This window comes from Temnothorax longispinosus, chromosome 1 (assembly GCF_030848805.1).
Source record: "Temnothorax longispinosus isolate EJ_2023e chromosome 1, Tlon_JGU_v1, whole genome shotgun sequence".
NCBI lineage: Eukaryota > Metazoa > Arthropoda > Insecta > Hymenoptera > Formicidae > Temnothorax > Temnothorax longispinosus.
In genome coordinates, this window is record NC_092358.1 from 23046217 (window position 1) to 23065330 (window position 19114).

At 36.1% G+C, this 19114-nt stretch overlaps 2 protein-coding genes and 1 pseudogene across 6 annotated transcripts; all 3 read right to left on the minus strand.

Moving 5' to 3' along the window:
* Window positions 1–283: 283 nt before the first annotated feature.
* On the minus strand, window positions 284–11239 carry LOC139818289 (odorant receptor 13a-like). 4 transcript variants are annotated; one of them, XR_011733417.1, is made up of 7 exons: window positions 8563–11238; window positions 7756–8110; window positions 7014–7244; window positions 6658–6771; window positions 6417–6572; window positions 4039–4210; window positions 284–3073 (listed from the first exon to the last, which is right to left on the minus strand). XR_011733417.1 is itself a non-coding variant. In XM_071786912.1 (6 exons), the coding sequence occupies exons 1-6, from the start codon at window positions 8814–8816 to the stop codon at window positions 6219–6221; spliced, it is 1176 nt and encodes a 391-aa protein (XP_071643013.1). In that variant the 5' UTR covers window positions 8817–11239; the 3' UTR covers window positions 6095–6218. The 4 variants fall into 4 exon arrangements, 3 of the variants coding, with proteins under 3 accessions (XP_071643013.1, XP_071643016.1, XP_071643021.1); XM_071786912.1 differs by lacking the exons at window positions 284–3073; window positions 4039–4210 and adding an exon at window positions 6095–6284 and having other exon boundaries at window positions 8563–11239; XM_071786915.1 differs by lacking the exons at window positions 284–3073; window positions 4039–4210 and adding an exon at window positions 6095–6266 and having other exon boundaries at window positions 8563–9534.
* Window positions 10113–18319, minus strand: LOC139818558 (odorant receptor 10-like). 2 transcript variants are annotated; one of them, XM_071787300.1, is made up of 8 exons: window positions 18116–18317; window positions 17862–18006; window positions 17316–17661; window positions 16813–17049; window positions 16355–16468; window positions 16055–16210; window positions 15493–15953; window positions 10113–10251 (listed from the first exon to the last, which is right to left on the minus strand). In XM_071787300.1, the coding sequence occupies exons 2-7, from the start codon at window positions 17960–17962 to the stop codon at window positions 15903–15905; spliced, it is 1005 nt and encodes a 334-aa protein (XP_071643401.1). In that variant the 5' UTR covers window positions 17963–18006; window positions 18116–18317; the 3' UTR covers window positions 10113–10251; window positions 15493–15902. The 2 variants fall into 2 exon arrangements, with proteins under 2 accessions (XP_071643401.1, XP_071643393.1); XM_071787292.1 differs by having other exon boundaries at window positions 17862–18319.
* LOC139818646 (uncharacterized) lies at window positions 13184–15486 on the minus strand (annotated as a pseudogene).
* Window positions 18320–19114: the final 795 nt, after the last annotated feature.

Sequence of the window (19114 nt, forward strand, 5' to 3'; positions counted from 1 at the left end):
CCGGTGCTTGCACTTAATAAGCGTACTTCGTAGTCGAGGTCGAATTGCTCGCGATTCGAATGTAAATCATGCCGAAATTGGCGGAGTGCAGCGAAGCGGTCGACCGTAGGAAGCGTCTCTCTTTGAGCCCCGCTTGAACCAATTTGACGTAAGACAAATTGCCGGTGAACTCAATCGTAATCGATGTTTGTTTGCGCTCAAAATTCAACGGCGACACGTGTATGTGTGACGTGTATAAGAAATATATTCAAATATATACAATGTAATTTTGGCACAAAGTCACACTTGAACTATATTTTTATTCGAGAAAAAAAATCGCGTTATCTTTGCCTCATGCATATTAATACTTTTCACTGCAGAATTCAAACGATTGTACATAACATCGACGCAAATATACTTTTCGGCGTAACATTATTTCACGGGATAAACAACATTTATCCATTCTAAGCGGCTGTCATTATGTAATCGTCATTATGAAGTCGCTCATTAAGCGAAAATTGTGCCAACAATACAGCTTTTATTTTACCCATAAATATCACGTAAACATGAATTCCGTTTTCGCGCCGTGAATAATTCGTGATATTCGCATCCTTGAAAGAATTACATGGATTTTCGTGCGCGACGAAGAGTTTTTCCAGGAAAAAAATTTCATCAGCGTTATAATGTCCGGCGCTCTCAATCCTGTAAGCTTTTTTTCACTGTGCTGTTGCAAAAACTGATATGATATTTTAAAAACGCACGGCAAACGGGATGGTTTCGCAAGCGGCCGCGCACCCGCTATTTTAATCCGCGTTATGAAACAACGGTGTGTCAACAGCAATACACGGATTTGCGGTGGCATTAGAATTTAAATTGTTTTGGAATTACGAAAGACGTAGCTACGCATGTTGGATTTAACGAAGCTCCTATTGATGATTTTTCAAATTCCTCATACAGAAGCGAAATTTGAAAATTAATCCGCGTTATGAAACAACGGTGTGTCAACAGCAATACACGGATTTGCGGTGGCATGATTAGAATTTAAATTGTTTTGATGGAATTACGAAAGACGTAGCTACGCATGTTGGATTTAACGAAGCTCCTATTGATGATTTTTCAAATTCCTCATACAGAAGCGAAATTTGAAAATTAAACCGTAACTGTGGGGGTGTGTACCTGACGTCCTTCAAGCAATGCCGAACGTAAAATCGACGTTGAGAACTTTAGTGCAGCTTTGCGCGCGTGCCAATTTTTGTCCGTACATTGGTATCGACAGCTATTGCGAATTATTGTTTCAAAAATAAAAATCATGTAGAGAGCATTTTGTTCGTTCCTGGTGCATTGGACGTACTATTTTCCACGCTGTCGCACGTTAAACGTTAGTTTCGAGCGTATTATTTTATTGTTAGCGTTTCACGAGTCAATTTTACGGAGGCTTTCTTGTATAACATCCTTTGTCGCAGAGAACTACGAGTGGCTCGCGAGCCATCCGATTTTTTTTTTTTTTTTTACGACGTGGAGAAAGAAAGCAGCCCGAGAAAGTCGAAAGATGGGAAAACAGATCTCGCGAGAAGTCTACGTGTAATAAGCGAGAGGGTCGTAGATTGTAGGGGCAGTTTGCTTATGGGAAATGCGTAGCGTACGTTCTCACAATCAGATGTATATTAGGTGCGCATGATAAGGATCGGCGTTTATCATCGAGTATGAACTCTCCGGTTCTATGAACCGTGCTGGAATGTTCGGTCTACGTCGCGTGGTCGTCTCACATCTTGAATATGCGTCAATAACGTGTGCACTTGTAATATACATATATATATATATATATATATACTTAGATTACGTACGCGGACGTTAATCTTTCTCATGTAGCCGGAGGAAAAAAGAAGTTACATAAATCAGGCTGATCGCACCTGTCAGCTCTGGTGAAAAACCACCGTGTATTAATGCATGATAATTGTGGTCGCCGGGTAATGACGTTCGAAATGAATTTTAATTCTACCGATGGCCGTCGCAGGTGAGGGGTAAGCAGAAATGTGACCGTCTGGTGATTTACGAGTGATAACCGGAGGGTAACGTATGAATTATAAACCGGTTTTCTTATCGTACTCGTTTACATATCATAATTATGATATGTGAATTATGAACGGTTGTGCTATATTCTCTTTTTTAATTGCATGCGAGCGCGCGCTTTTGAGAATCGCGTTTGAACGTTACAAATGTAAATCGGTTAAGATTATAACATCTGAGAAAACTGAAATAATAACTGCTGTGTAATGGTAATATTCGTCTCGTTTTAGTGCTACTCTGCGATGTAATTTTCGTGGTTACATAGTCGTTTACATTTACGTAGTTGAAGCGTTTTCATAATCGCTACCCTTCGAGGACTTGGTAAATTTAGGAGAAATGTGTATTGCAAGGTGATAAAGCGGCCAAGTCCTAAGCATTTGACGAAGGAGCCGTGCTTCCTTCGACGGTTATCGAATAAGCGACTACAAACTTTCTTGCAATCCTTTCTCGTCTACGCATGAACGTTATGTCGTCGGTTTTTTTATGAGGAAACAAAGGAATCGACACCCACGTGTTGCGAGGCGAAATTCGGTTTCTACGACACCTCCTGCGAGCAAAGTTCCGGAATCGATACCGGAGTCGTCTAAAAAAAAATAAATCTTCTCTCGCGGGTATAGAGTTCGAGATTTGCCTACGTTCTCCGCAGAACATTATCGAGATATTTATTATTCGCTTTGTTATACAGTTTAATGAGATATAAATCTTAATTTAATGTCTTAATGTTATATCGCATATTCCAAGAATGACGATGTAAATTTTATTATACATATATATATTTCTAAATTATAGCTTCTGAATAAAATTTATATCGTTCTTAATGGCGTACCAAACATGAACGCATCGCATAATCCGCTAGACTTGAACGTCATGGTGTGGCGAACGAAATACACCCTTCGGCGGATCATCGAGTCGAGTTGCTGAATATTCGGAGCAGGGGTAATGGGACACGTAATAACATCTGTAGGGTCACGTATAACGATCGACATGTTACATCGCCGCTTTATGGATCCAGCAACAGCATCGTGAACTGAAATATATAAATAAACGAATGCTGAATAAAGATAGTACGCATATGCTGCGCTTAGAGACTAAAAAGTATCTGGAAAAGTACGGGACTAAAGAGAAGAGAAGTAGTAACGAGAATCAATGGACATTATGAATCCTTTAGTAGCAAGAAAATAGTTCCAATATAATTTCAATATAAATGATATGTTTAGCGGAAGAAACATATCAAATAAGAGTGATATTTAAGTAACATTAATTTACTCAACAACACAAAGAAATGTTTCCATAGTGTGTTTGAATGCAAAAACATTATTATGGAAAAACAAAAAATTCTTCGTTGGAAATTTTCTATTGTGCGGGATGTCCGAATCTTAAATTATGCTCCGGAACTCGATTGAACTGCGGTTCTTTCAACTTTCGACCTAGATTACAAAAATAGCATACTGCAATAATTTAGGTATTGAAAACCATATTTTCGTAGGAACAATTCATTTACCATATGAATGCACACTATGCATAGACGAATCGCTTAAAAAAAAAAACTAAATCCATCCATACGTGTTCATTGTCGACAAAAATGTTTAAATAGAGATGGAAACTTTATTCTTGGATTCACAAGTGACGCGATCACCGGAGCGCGACGGAATAAATGGAAGCGTGGAGATACGGCAAGGCCGTGTGCAGGCGAAACAATAAAAGTGAATAAGGAATAAATAAAATGGTCGAAAAAGGCGAGGAAAAAGAGACGAGGAGAGCGGTGAGGAATTGCGGACGGAGGAACAACTTGAATCGAGAGACAGAAAAGAAAAAGAGAGCAAGAGAAAGAAGGAGAGGAAGACGGAGAGAAAATGTCGGAGAGAGTGGAGAACTGTGCGGGAGATGAGAGCGAGAGAGAATGCGAGTTTATAAGGGTTGAGGGTGGTAAGCGGAAGAAGGGGAGAGGAGAGGGTGCTGCAGACGCGCCACGACAAGGGTAAATGTACGTACGAATGCACCCCGGATTGGCTTCGGGATGGTTTCCATGGAGACCAATTCGCTCAGCCCGGGGAAGTCGTCGCCGCCGCTTCCACCACCGCCGCCGCCGCCACCATCACCACCGCCGCCGCCGCCGCCACCGCCGCCGCCGCCGCCGTTACTACTATTACTGGCGCAGTTTCCCCTGGAAAATCGTACTACCTCTAAATGCCAAAAAGTTAGAAACGACTAGTTCGTTCATTACCTACAGAATCTCGCGCGCGAGATCTCTACTTGTTGGAGATTGACGCTGGAGAAGTTGTCAACCGAGTCTCCTTCCATATAAAATTAGTTCGATTAAATTTCCGTAAACTACACTTGTTTTCACGGGATTAATTTCAGTCCGGATAACGATCTCGCGTTACATTTTGTGTGCACTGGGCAAAGTACACACAATTTTATTTTTTATTTTTTATTTTTAGCACATATTTTGTACGTGATTGTGAAGATATTAGAGGAAAATACATAAAGAATTGGGTACTTAGTTTTTTAATAATTTATAAAGCATTATGATTAATTACATTGTAACAGAAAGACATGCAATATCTCTAGAAAGACACTTACTTACAAAAATAATAGATCCATTTTTTATATAATCTCTGTAATAAATTTAATGCGTTAATTTGACAAGAAAATAATAACTATAGTCCGTTATTTTTCTAAAAAACATATTCGTCGAATAATTAAACGTACGATTTTCCAGTTACAAAAATATTGTTTATGAATATTAGCAATCTTTTGACTCTGTCTTTTTATTTGACACAATTTATATTGTGTTACATATTAATAAATTCAAGAAAGTCGATGCTAATGTGGCTATATAAATGCAAAAATTAAGAATTTTAATGGTGTGTGGCGATGAGAAACTCGAGAAGGAATTTACGACGCCAACGTCCCGACCCCGTAATTTCGTACTTGCAAGTAAGATGCGGTGACATCGCCACTGCATAGAACTCGACGTAAGCGAAAATTCATGATTTACATTGTCAGAATATAATTCTTAGACACAATCTAGAAAGTTGATACATCCTACACTTCCTACAGCGATATAGAACCGTTGGGAATAAAAGTTTTTGTTTAGAAGATACCCTCTTTCTAAATAAATCTACAGGGTAAGTTTTTGAACGAACATATCCTGTACAGAGATATAATACTTATGAATAATTAATATTTAAAGATACTTAATATAAAAATATGAAAATTTTTTGTTTTTAAGATATTTAATATAAAAAATAAGAACTTATAATTATGGAACAAAATTCGAAACGTACATCCAAACAATAAATGATTATTTTATAAAATTGATAAAAAAAGTACAATTTAAAATCTAATCGGAAATGTGAGAGTCATAAAGCACTTCTTTTGGAAAATATTGCGTTGGGGTTCTCTGACAGAGAGAAAATTGTGTACGAAGGGTAGAATTGCGCAACTTATTCCCTTATACATTACCTTGACACAGTCGACGTGTGTATAAGATGTGTATTTTTGCCAGATAATACGAAGTATAAATTCTCTTCTCTCGTACCGAGTGTAAACTCAGAGTTTGTAAATTGAGCGGTCGCGAGGGGCGATGGAATTACAGTAGCCCGCGCTACGCAGATACGGTCGTCGCTAATAAAATCGTCCCTCCAGGCTGGTTTTCGCTGCCGTGTGAAAGCGTTCTGATTGTATGCGCGAAATAGCGCTAAGTAATCCCAGTGTAATTTCGTTGGCGTTGCGATCTATTCGTTGTGGCCATCTGGCACAATTGCACGCTATCAGAACGGAATACATGCGAGATAGGGGGGAGAATCAGTCCCCGCTTGCGTCGGGATAACTTCCGCAATTTAGCGCGGAACGACGTTTCAAAGTTCTTTTAGGGGATGAAAGCCCGTGACATGCGCGCGCCTTCATCCTTACGAAAAATATTTTTCTTCCCCCGTCCCCAGAAGCAACGGCATATTTTCAGTAAACTGGCGGCGTAAACTGTGCGCGTTTAACAACGTTTACGTAAATATTATTGTAATAAAAAGACGCTAACCAAGGGAACGTTAGCTGACCATTGACTTTTATTAAAAATAGAGTAATCTTCCATGCGTAATTATCTTATGAGTAATTTCCAGCGTTATCAGTAATTCAATATTAATAGTTACAGCCGTTATAATAATATATCGTTACAATGCGTGTAGCACAGAGACGTATGACGCTGACGATTTCATGATCTGCGACAAATAACGTTGCTGCGTGTATAAAAAAATAAACATTGTTCTAATCGTATATGTTAAGGTTAACGATTTACGTGATGAACGTAATAACGAAGCTCTGTTACACATAATCCGATCGACGTATGTAGTACGTTGCGTAAAACTTACATTCGCGAACTGTTGCAAAGAGAGATTCGTGAATCTGCCGACGGTGATCGTCAATTGTTTTTGTGATCTCATTATCAGGAACAGCAGGATTCGATTCTCGCTAGGAGACAAATCGTACCACAGAGACTCGTACGCCGCGTCGCCGATCGTCTTGCTCTGGAAGTCAAATTGGAGTAAAAATTCGAAAAGCATCAGGAGGTAGAAAATTGTCTCGGTAAAATCAGCAGCTGTAATTGCTCACCTTCATGCTTAGATATTCGCCGGCGAAACAGAAAATGAACGCTTCTAAATTTATGACGACATAAAACAAAAGGGATCTCACTAACATAGAAGAGCCTTGATCGGCGCCGATCGACTGCAATTGAAATAACGATGTGCACTATCGAATCTTTTCTACCGCGAATTGCATTGTAAAAGTTTTGAAATTGTAAGTTGCTGAGTATTATAATATAAATATACAAGTACAAGGTAATAATGTCACTTGGGAACGATAACTTGATTCGCACACATATTCGATATACATACGTGTGTTATCGAAGTAAATCAAAAGTGTAATTGATTAATCTGTGCGCGGCGAAAGTCATTAAAATTACTTACATTCACGATGATAAGGCCTAAGCAGCAAATAACAAGGGTGTTCGATACGAATTGGGCTAGCGCGATGTAAGAGTAGAGGCTTTCGATCTTTTCGGTGAAAATAATGATGTTTTGATGCCTTCGAATTAACGAGCCTATCGTGATCATGGAAATAGTTGATTTCTTTTCTTTCGAGAAAATTTCCAATAATCTTTCCCGCAAAATATCTATCTGACCGCCCGCATGAAGCACCTAAAGATTTAATTTTATTATCCGTTCTCTGCACAAATGATATTACGTAAAAGTGTAAAAGAAATATATATAATGTTATATGATATAATAATAGATGTTTCAAAATTTCTACTAAAATGGAAATTTATTGATAATTCTTAAATTTATTATTATAATATCGAAAATTTTGTTAATGAGAAAATATATTTTTATATATAAATATTTATAAATTATATTTAAACAAAACAAATAATAATCAATATTTTTAACATTAGTTAAGAGAAGGCAGATAAGTTATCAAGCCAAAACTTTGATTAATGAGCTCAACAAATCAATTAGACTGGTTAGAAATCAATTTCCGACCAATAACTTTTCTTCCAATTTTTCCTAAACGAATTGAAATGTGTTACGAACAGTCATCGCGGTAACGTGGGCTGAGTTCTAGCTCCCGGGATGCATTCCCGGGAGTAATCTCAGTCGGGAACTTGAAAATCCCCGGGAGGGTTGAAAGCCTCCGAGGCCCCCAACTTACCAGTGTAACGAGTAGCGCGCTGAGCACGCCGATCACGGTGGCGGCCGTCATCTGATGCAGGAACTGCGTGGTCATGACGACCTCGTAAATTGGCGACGTGCCACTCTCGAAGGGTAACTCCATCTTGAGAAAAAGTTCACGATCGGCGGCGTCGGCGACGTCGTTGCTGCGCAGGGCGACGACGCCGATGCCGTAGAACAGCACGGCCGTCGAGTGCAGGCCGATGATCAAATTGGAGAAACGATGCGACAGATTGGCCACGCTACTCATGCTGTACAAGTCGTCCCCGCATTCCTTCCAGTCCGTCGCGATGCTCGTTAACACGTCGTTAAATATTCTAGGAAGAATCGATTTCCTGCAGCACCGCGAGAGCGAAGGTATTCCCCCCTTGAAGACTACGATTGGGAAACTATATTTGTCTGTATTCGATGACAAATGAAGGTGGAAGGTAGATTGAAAAATACGAAGATAAGTATATATGGGTATCATTGTAGATAGTGATATTCCCCGATGTAATAACGAGTACAATTAAAAAAGGATAATAAAGGACGTATTAAAATCCTATTATTTACAAATTACTGATGATGCATGAGAAAGAAATGATATGTATATTATTTCCCGAAACAATGACTTCTAATGTGCTAAAGCTTCCTCATTGCAAAACACAATCACTAATTCTTTCTAATGCTTTGATACGATGCAATGATAATTACTGATGCATGTCAGTTGCTCTGTATTATCGAACGTTTTGCTCGACTTGTACAGCTCATCGTAAAATCATAGACTGCGAGGATCGCGACGACGTACCGTTGTTTTGTCCAGAAAACAATCAACTTGACAAACAACAAACTGTATGACAGCGTTGCGCTCAAGCCGTCCATTAGCTGTGAGATGTCCTCGGAATTAAGGTGCAACGCCATGTGGCGATATTGAAAGATCTGCGCGGCTATCATCGTCGTGGTCCAGTAAAGTCGACTGATGATCACGTAGGCCGCGCCTGGCCAGATGCCGGCGACTCGAAGTCCGATCTCGATCGACCGGGTAATTGTGTTAACAGACATTTAACGAGGCTTAATTCTCGGTCGATTGATGAATACGAACACCCTATGACATAGTCGGCGACGCGGAGCTAAAATGAGGGTAGGCCATGCACGTCCCTCTTACGAGAATGCCTCCTTTCAAGAAAGCGAGAGATATTTGTTCGGGATTGTAAACTTTCTAATTAAGATTAATTTATCTCAGAGAACGATCTGTAACGGTTTACGGCGAATGTGTTAACGGCAAGAATAGAAAGGGAATGTCCGGTGTCGCGGCGTGTCACCAGTCGACGTGGATTAATGAAATGGATGCACAACGCTCGCAGTTAACCGAAGCGCGCGCGGAAAGAACGTCAACGTTGAACGCGATCGCGGAACAGATATTTATGGACGATAGAGGCACGAGACACGCACCTGTAAGCGCTGTGGATGGACTGAAGGATGCCGGAGGGTCACTTGCCGCGAGCCCTACCTTCGTCCACCGTCGACCGGGCAGGGGGCAGCTCATTAAATATTTTCATCGTTCTGCGTACGATGAAGCTGTCGTAGCGTCGTCGGCGATCGCGAATTTTGCGGATGGAAGAGAAACCGAGGGGCCGTCCTTCCGCTCCACGCACCGAATGGTATGGTGCCGTGCAATTTTCGTTAAAAATGTACGATTACGCAAGACGAAGGTCGATGTATATAGCCCGGTTTATAGTACGTCGAAAAATCATGCGCACTGATCTAAGGAAAGATGAAGTAGTTTCCAAAGGGTCGCACCGGAAAGGAAGGGATAATCGCCGCGGGATTCTTGGAAATCGAGAATACACTCTAACGATCTCTTTTTTAAATCAAGATTTTGTACTGCAGTTTAAAGGCCATATAGTTTGATATTATTCTGTAAATAATTTTATTGCTAATTAAATTATATTATCTCGAAGTATGTATGTTCGAAGAATTATATTGTGTTACGCGCTCATCTAATTAGTGAATTTATGTATTACTGGATACATATTTAAGATTGTTAATTGAAAGTCAAAGAGAAACGCGGCGCTCACTGTATCGCTAATAACACCGATATAAGTATTGATATTCCATAAAATTTATAATCTATAACAACGTCATCAGAGTTTAATTTTAATTTAACATTTGTTATTATAGTCAAGCTATCGTTATGAGAATGTAATACTTATACTTATTAAGTAATCTATGTGATAAAAAGAGCTATATGAGCAAACATAAACCTGGAGATATATAATTACGGCAAATGTTACGTGTGTATGTACAACTAGATAAATTACATACTATGCACGAATCTTACTCTTGCGAAGCATTGCAACAAGAGATCCATCATTTTCCCAATTGTGAGCGTCAGCTGCTTCTGCGATCTCAGTGTTACGAATAACAGAATGTGATTGTGTTTGAGTTCCAGATTGTACCAGGCACAATTATACGCAGCGGATCCAACAGTATCGCTCTGCAAAAGTAAAAATAATGAAGGAATTTATAGAATTTTTCTAACAATCAATCAAAAAAGGAATACATAAATTGAACTATAATAGTCATCAGCTCTTATTGATTATGAATTTGCGTTTATTTTTATTGTATAGATATGATAGAGCCTAATATGTTACTTCTCAGCAATTTAACTATAATCTTTCCTTTAATTGTTCTATGAAAGAAGAATCATGAAAGAGAAGATTACAGAAAGAATCATTTATTGAGTGCTTATTTTATTTTAGTTTTCTCTAACCTGATTTGTCAGATTCCTGCGATAGGAAAATATGAACACCTCGATATTTGTTACGCTGTAAAGCTTTCAACTATCTTCCTTATCGCATCGGAACTATCGAATGTCTGCAATATCGAAATAGGATAACTCCAGTATTTACGCCGCGCAGGATTTTACACAGCAGATGTCAGAAAAAATAGAAGGAATGAAGGTACTTGCTCGCAATTATTCTATTGTGTTGTAATTTTCAGTTGAATGTCATATAACCCATCTCTCTGGGATATATGGCAAAAATGCAAGAGTTTCTAAAAGTTTTGTTTATTAAATACAAAGAATAAATATTTTATATTTCTATTTTTTTTATAGTAGTAGACAGTATAAAGTTTTTATTGGTATAATTTATTTGCTTTAAACATAGTAAATAGTACTCGATAAATTAAGTTTCCCTCAGCTGCGGCGTATATACCGGAGTTACCTTATATGATACAAATAATTCGTCGAAACCGCGAATAGTTTATCGATGCAACAATCTATATACAATGCATGAAGGAATTAACAAGATACGCACAATGCAAATACGTAATTAATTTTGCGGAATAAAATACTTATTTTTATTTATTTATACCAATTAACGTCTGTTTTACAGTCACAGTCACATATGACTAAAATCCTAATAAGTAAATTATCACAGTGTTCCATACAAATTACAATAGTGCGATGTATAAATATAAATATTTGATATTTTCCCAAAACTAAATAATCTTCTGATGTTTCTGGATGATTTTATTTATAATAATGACGGGATAAATTTGCATTTATTTACGTTAGTTTTTGTTCGGCAGTATATTGTATACTAAAATTGGATATATTAATTTCGGATATCAGCCTCGCCAATCAATAATGCAGGATATTTATTTGACTACCCACGTACAAAGTCTAAAAAGAAGAAGTCCACTGAAAATGAAGACTCATGTTTAAATTGCAGTAAGTTGCAAAAACACATATATATTTTTGTCAACCACAGCTTGACGTTACATCAAATATCCGGGTGAAGACTGGGAGGTCGTAAGAGGTCATCACACAGGTGCGTCTCTAAGCCAACGGCCAATAGGAGTTGCACATTAAATATTTGTATCGTATCATGAGCACGCATTCGTCGCTGCTCCTCCCCACTTTGATAAAAGAATGGAACAGGCAGAATTATTTCTCCCTCTTTCGTGCACGCGGTGATGTGATCGCAAATTGTTTGTCTTAAGCATGCAACGATATACACGCGGCATACAGGCGGGGCGACGTCCGATGATGAATCAAGCTCGGGGATCCTTCAAAAAGTTTTTAAAATCTAGAGGGTGAAGAGACTTCGATGAAGAACCAGAAAACTGAATTGCGTGATGCTACGGGACCGTGTATATTGTGTATATCTGAATGTGCATTAGTGTTGTAAAATATTCAGCGACAGATTTAGTCTGGATATTGGCTGACGAATACAAAAGTAAGTAGTTTATGGAATAATATTGGAATATATATGTCACGCTTCGTCGTACAAAACGATTTAACAACGTCAATACTGAAGAAATATTTATTTGAGAAATATTGATCTTTGAATTTGCTTTTGCCTATAACTTTAACTATGGCCAGTATTCATGGTCGGTTTTTATATTTAAGACCATCTTAAGTACAATCTTAAGATGTCATCTTAAGATTGTATCTTAACCAATCACAGAGCCGTATTAGCATCTTAAGATATTACTTAAGACGGTCTTGAAATAAGATCTGATTATGAATACCGGCCTATGTGTACATAATATCTCAGAATTTCAGATCGTAGTTTAAATTTCGCATCATGTTCTTTACTCCAAATATATACATATTTAGAAAACAACCTGTATTGTTAGGTGTTTTTCTAACTGGTAATTTGCACATTATTTGATGTGTGTTTGACAAGCATCAGCTGAGAAGGTCGACGAGATCGGATATGATGTTCATTGGATCGCCAACATCACCGATAAATACGATCCCGAAGCATTCATGATCCATAACAAGTATCATTCTTTGTATTAAAAGTAAAGACTATTTTTATAATTATAAATTTATAACAGATTATATTAAATTATTGCAAACAGGCGCGCTTCAATTATGGGTAAAAAATGTACATAAGTAAATCAATTCTAAGAAAGAGAAAAGTAAATATGTTATAACAAACATTATATATATGTAAATAATGTGCAAAATTAGTTTGTGTGTTATACGTATAATTCTTACACTTGCGAAATATTCTAAAGAGAGATCTGCCAACAGAGTAAGTGTTAGTTGCTTTTGCGATCTTAAGACTATAAATGGTAAAATGCGACTATTCTCACAGGTTTCCAATTACACCATGCGGAATTATATGCTGCGTTTCCGATCGCTTTACTCTAAGAAGGTGGAAATTATAAAAAAGATTTTCAATACATTTCACAAATATTTGTTTTAATATAATGTCTGATAACTTATTTTTTATTGTTATTGTTGTAACTGTCGTTCACTGTAAAAAATTTTTGTAAAATTACAACTATTATAGTGGGTAATTTTGAGACCCACTATAATAGGTGTAAATTTTCACACATCTTTAATTTGTGTAATTGTAATACAAAATTACTTTTTCCTTCCGTATTGTAATTTTGTAAAATTAACTTGCTTAACTTACCAATGTTAAAAGCAAAGCATTTACAGCACCAGCAGCCCAGCTGCACGTGATGACGCGCGTATACGGTTTGCATGATTAGAATCATTTTATACGTTCTTTGTGTGTTCACGTCGAAGGGAAGTTCCGTTTTGTGAATGTAGGGTGGCTTGGACGTGTGATCACTGATATCGTCATCGGCCAGCATGATGCGTGTGCTGTATGCGATGGCGCTTAACGTATGAAGAATTATCATTGCGTTAGTGATGCGATTCGATGATTTCGCCTTGCATATCGTTTCATGCATGTTGACCTCGTTATTGGCACAAATGTCCCAGTCCTCCGTCATCATTCCAAGGTTTTGATGAATTCTCTGTGGATGATTTGGTACGTCGATTATCCTATCCGATTACGAAAAAAGATCATTTCAAGTTTTTAGAAAATTTATCGTCTTCTAAATATTACTGGATAACTCTAGCAAGTCAATATTATGTCACAACATTTTAGCTTTTCCGCTTTGTACACTTTTTTAAATTAAATGAGAATGCAAAATCACATTAAACGCGCATAAATATACATAATGTATATACTAAACGCAATTTTAGAATGTATATATATAAAATATGATTATATTGAACACAAATTAAATTAATGAATGGATTATAGATTTCCTTTCGCCACGAAAATTGTTTAGAAACATGTCACATTTAACTGTAATTTGATTATAAACTCATCACTGATTATAAATTATTCATATCATTATTTATGTGTATAATCGTATTACTTACCGCTGATTTAACCAAAACACAACAAATTTTGTCATCACTTTTCATGTATGCTAGGAAGCTACTCAAGCAATTCGTCAAATTGAAAAGATCATCGGAATGGAAATGTACTTGAAGGTAACGATAATGGTAGAATTAAACAATTATTATCGAGATAATCCAAAATATTCTGCAAAACGAAATGCACGATGTGCCTGGCCATATACCGAACAAAGTGAACACAACTTCTATTGTGCGATTAATTGTGGTCTTCCGGATCATAATGTTCTTCTTTACCCCTTTCTCCATACGCGCGCGAGCACACCAAAATGTATAATAAGTATTTTTAACGAAGCAAAAGGAAATACAATGAACTTGATCATGTACTTCAGCCAGATGTACGTTTCGATGGATTGACGTACACCATAGAATTGCTGCGTAAAGATTGGGCGTTCCTAAAAGGTCATCGCACGAATTCACCCTTGGATTGTCGACCAATGGAAAAAACTTATTAAATATTTTTACCGTCCTGCGTGCAGACAATCCATACATCTGTCGCAGGTCCTGACAATTTTAATGAAAAGGAGGGAACACACAGGTGGGGTCAGCTCTCTCTCTCTCTCTCTCTTTCCTGAGAGCCGATGTTGCGATAGAAAATTGCTCGCCTTAAGTAAGCAATGATACGCTTGGACATATTAGGTATGGTATATTCGATTGCAAGTCATGCTCAGTGAGCTTTGGAAACATTTTGAAGTTTAGAGGGCGAAAGAAAATAAAAAATTAAATTACTGCGTATCTAGCATCGCGTGTTATATCTTTACACCGCAAATTCTTAGCTTGAAGAAAGATCCACGATTTCTTTTTCCAATCTTTCCATAAGAAATTGAGATACGGCAATTTTTACAGAGAACAGTACAGTGTATATTATAATTTTATGTTATATTTCATGTAAATTATCTTTATGTCATAGAATATGTTTGGAAAAATATGCAATACTAATGTCTGTTAGTGTAACTAGTGAAAACGCGTATTTAAATGTCGCTCCACGACTATTGATTAAATGTTATCGAGGTGAACGTGATGTTTATTGAATCGCTAACAACACTGACAGGTAGGATCCCGAAGCATTCATGATCTATAACAATGTTGTTTGCACTAGGAATTAATATTTATGCAAATGGAATATTACTATAACAAAAAGAGCGCTCATAAAGGAGAATACGGTCTTGTAAATACTGCTAGAATAGAAAGATAGAGCTAAATTTTTCTTGCATCTTATACTTGCAAAGGATTTCAAGATGAGATCTATTAGCTGGCCAGCTGTTACCGTTAATTGCCTCTGGGATCTTAATATTATAAATAATAAAATGCGAATATCTTTAGATTTTAAATTGTACCATCCGCAATTATACGTTGCAAATTTGATTTCTCCACAAGACATTTGTAATATTAGTTTAATAATAAAATCTAATTATGCCTTATTTTATAAAAAAAAGACATAAAGTATCTATACTGTTATTAGTAATTTTATTGTTATAGTAATTATCTTTCATCGCTGACCTTATTGTTCAAATACTCTCCAGCGTAGCAAAATATAAATGCCTCCAGATTCGTTGTCGTATAGAATAAAAGATGACTTTTTATAATCTGCTCCATAGCATCGCAGCAGTACCAATTGCCTGAAGGAATTAAGGAGATATAATAGTATAATTCTTTCGCGTAGGATACTTAATAAAATATTTTAATATTTTACCTTAAATTGTGCGAGAAAAAATCCCTGATTTTTATGACACTTACGCAGAATCTGATTACATTGTAATGTATTGTAATTTTAGAAAGAACGATTCAGATTATTGTTTAATATTTATATTTGGAGAAATATAATGTATTACAACATGAATTTCTAGAACTACTGATATATGTATAATTCATAATTTTTTACTGTTGTTAAATAATTGATCATTTAGTATTTATCGCATCGCCAATAGCATCGACAGAAATGATCCCGAAGCATTTATGATCTAAAGAATTATTTTTGCGTTACATAATTCTAAATCTCTGTTTTTAATATTAAAAAAAAATGTTTTATTGTATAGATGGAGTTTCTATGTATAAATCTTACACTTGTAAAGGATTGCAAGGATAAATCCATCATCTTTCCAGCTGTAAGTGTCAATTGTTTTTGCGATCTTAACATGATAAATAACAGGGCACGACTATCTTTAATTTTCATGTCATACCATGCAGAGTTGTACGCCGCAGAACCAATTTCTTTGTTCTATAAAGATGGAAATAATAGAGAAATTTTTTATGTTTTGGTATTTTTTACAATATTTTTTTTTAATTAGATGAAATATTATTTATCATTAACAATTTACGACAATTATTAGTATTTTATTATAAATATTACTTTATTGCTAACCTTGTTTTTCAGGTATTCTCCAGCAAAGCAAAATATATACGCTTCGAGATTTGTTATAACGAAAAAAAAAAAAGATCTCACTATTTGCTTTGTCGCATTAGGGCTACCGATTGTCTACGACATTGCATAACAACGATGTGCGAAAAATTATTAAATATAAAGTTAGTATATAATTAATATATAGTATACAAATATATTAATAAAAATAATATATTTAATTATTGTATTATATTAGTTATTATATATTAGTTATTATATTATATTTGTTATTGTATTAATTGTTATATGCATATAAATTAATAACTCTTTAGAATACTTGTATATAATAAAATGTAAATAAAATTAATAAAAGCATAATTTAAACAGCTGAAGTAAAATTGAATATTAAGAAGTATTATTATTTGCAATTACGTTAGAGAAATATTATATAAGTTTATATTTAAAATAATCTTACTCACTGTTACGACAAGGAAAGCTAGTGCACAGATCATTAACGTGTTTGACACAAATTGCACCAGCGCAATATGTGTATAAAGGCTTTCTATATTCTTCGAAAAACATATAATCTTGTTGTGCTTTTCAATAATTTTAGTCGTTGCGGCAGCGAGTGATTTACCTTTACTCGCATTTCCGGAGGGTGTGAGCTGCGTTAACCAATAACGCAAAATATCGATTTGGCCGGCTGTATGTAAGGTCTGAAAAGAAAGATCCCGTTGCTTATGAAATAATCGAAATCCGTAACTGGTTTGTATTCAAGCGGTGCAAATGGATGCGGAATGGTATTATTAAAATACACGGAAATAGTAAATCGAGTAACATAGATAATTTAGCCCAAATTTTAGATCTATCGTGCCTGGCTTTTAAAATGCATACAATGTAGTTACTGTATAAATGAAATTTTAAAATTGTTGTTTAAATTATGTTTTTGAGCTTGAATATCGTTTGTACATCTTCAGCTTACCAGAATTAATAACAAGGAATTTGTTGTACCAGACGACCAGGCCATCATGAATATAAAACACAATTCTATTAGTAAAATAAATCTATATGTGCGTTGCGTGTTTATATCGAAAGGAACTTCTATCTTAGTGAGGAAGATTAAGTCCGTCGTGTTACTGGTGACATCGACATTGGCCAGGATGACACCGATACTGAAGCTAACAACTGACATTGTATGAAGGATGAGGATAATTTTTGTAATACGTTCCGACGTTTTAGCTTTGCTTGCTGTCTTGCGCATGCTGATATCGTCATTAACACAGTCACTCCAATCCTTTTTCATTATTGTTAGCACTTCGATAAATTTTCTGTGGATGATGGTGCTCACCGATTATATTGTCGATCTTAAAGTAATCTTAATTTTCACACTGTAAACACTCATCTTTTTGGACATTTGTTATTTCCAAATGTCATATATGTAAACCAAACTTCACATATTCCAACCAGAAAGTTTAATGGGATACATTTGTAAATTGTTCGCAAGTTTGTGTATATACACGTTACTTACGGCTGATTTAACCAAAGCACAAGGCACTTAAAAAGCACCTTGCAATTTGCCAAAGCAATAGACAAGCAGTCCATAAAGTCCCAAAGTGTGGCAGAATGCATATGTATCACAACGTAACGGTAGCGACAGTACTGAGCGATTATCACTGAAACGATGAAAAACATTCTCCAGAATAGAGCGGATGATGCGCCTGGCCAAGCACCGCTCAAAGTGAGCATAAATTTCATCGTGCCATTAAGCGGATTTTGACGAACCATAATTTTCTATCTCTTTTTATTCTCGTCTATTCGTACTAGTAAATTTGTCAATGTGACATACAGCAGAATAAAATGCTTCAGTGAAGCAAAAGAAATCCAATGCTCAAATATGTATCTGTCTTTCGATGGACAGTCCGATGAATTATAGTTTATATCTCGATGGAAACTATACATCACAGAATATCTGCCTGAGACTGGGAAACAGAGAGAAATCTAAAAGATCATTAATACAAATACAACCTGCAGCAACTGATCAATGAAAGATGTTCATTAAATATTTGTATCGTACCGCGTGCACAGGTCGCAAATATATTTGTCGTCATTTTTCGCAAGTTTGTTGCAAGATAAGGGAAGAAAGCACGTTTTGCTTTTCTTTCTCTTGAATACTAGCAATACAACCGCAAAATTATCTACTTGAATATGCAATGATTCATGTGGAGATAGATATGGCTATGTATATCCGATGGTCAGTCATGTCCGCGACCCTTCAGGAAAGTTTTGAAATTTAGAGGTTAGATAATTGGAAGGAAGAAGGACGTGTGGGGAAACTTCACATTCGGTTGCTTGTAGTAATTTCAAGTGTTTGTAATATTTTGTTATTAGCAATTCATGCTTTAGCGATGTAACAATAATTTTATAAATGCACGAATTTCTGTGTGAAAGTGAAGCAATTTATCACATTTCTAATAAATCAGGACTGATTGCGCGCAAAGACAGGATATATATATATAATTATATGTTTGGCGTGTATTACAGATTATTTTATATAAAGACAATTAATCAAATAAATATGTCGTGTTAATCACAAAAAATCATCATAAATGCAGGTATTAAAAAATATGTTCTTTAAATGTTTATATTAGATAAATTTTACAATTTTACAAAAATTTACTAAATATTTTTATTCTGTTGCATTTACGATACATTCGTCATTTTTGTTGTTTGAGGGGAAGAAAATGGGGTCATTCTTCCCTCTCTTGACTGTTAGTCATACAA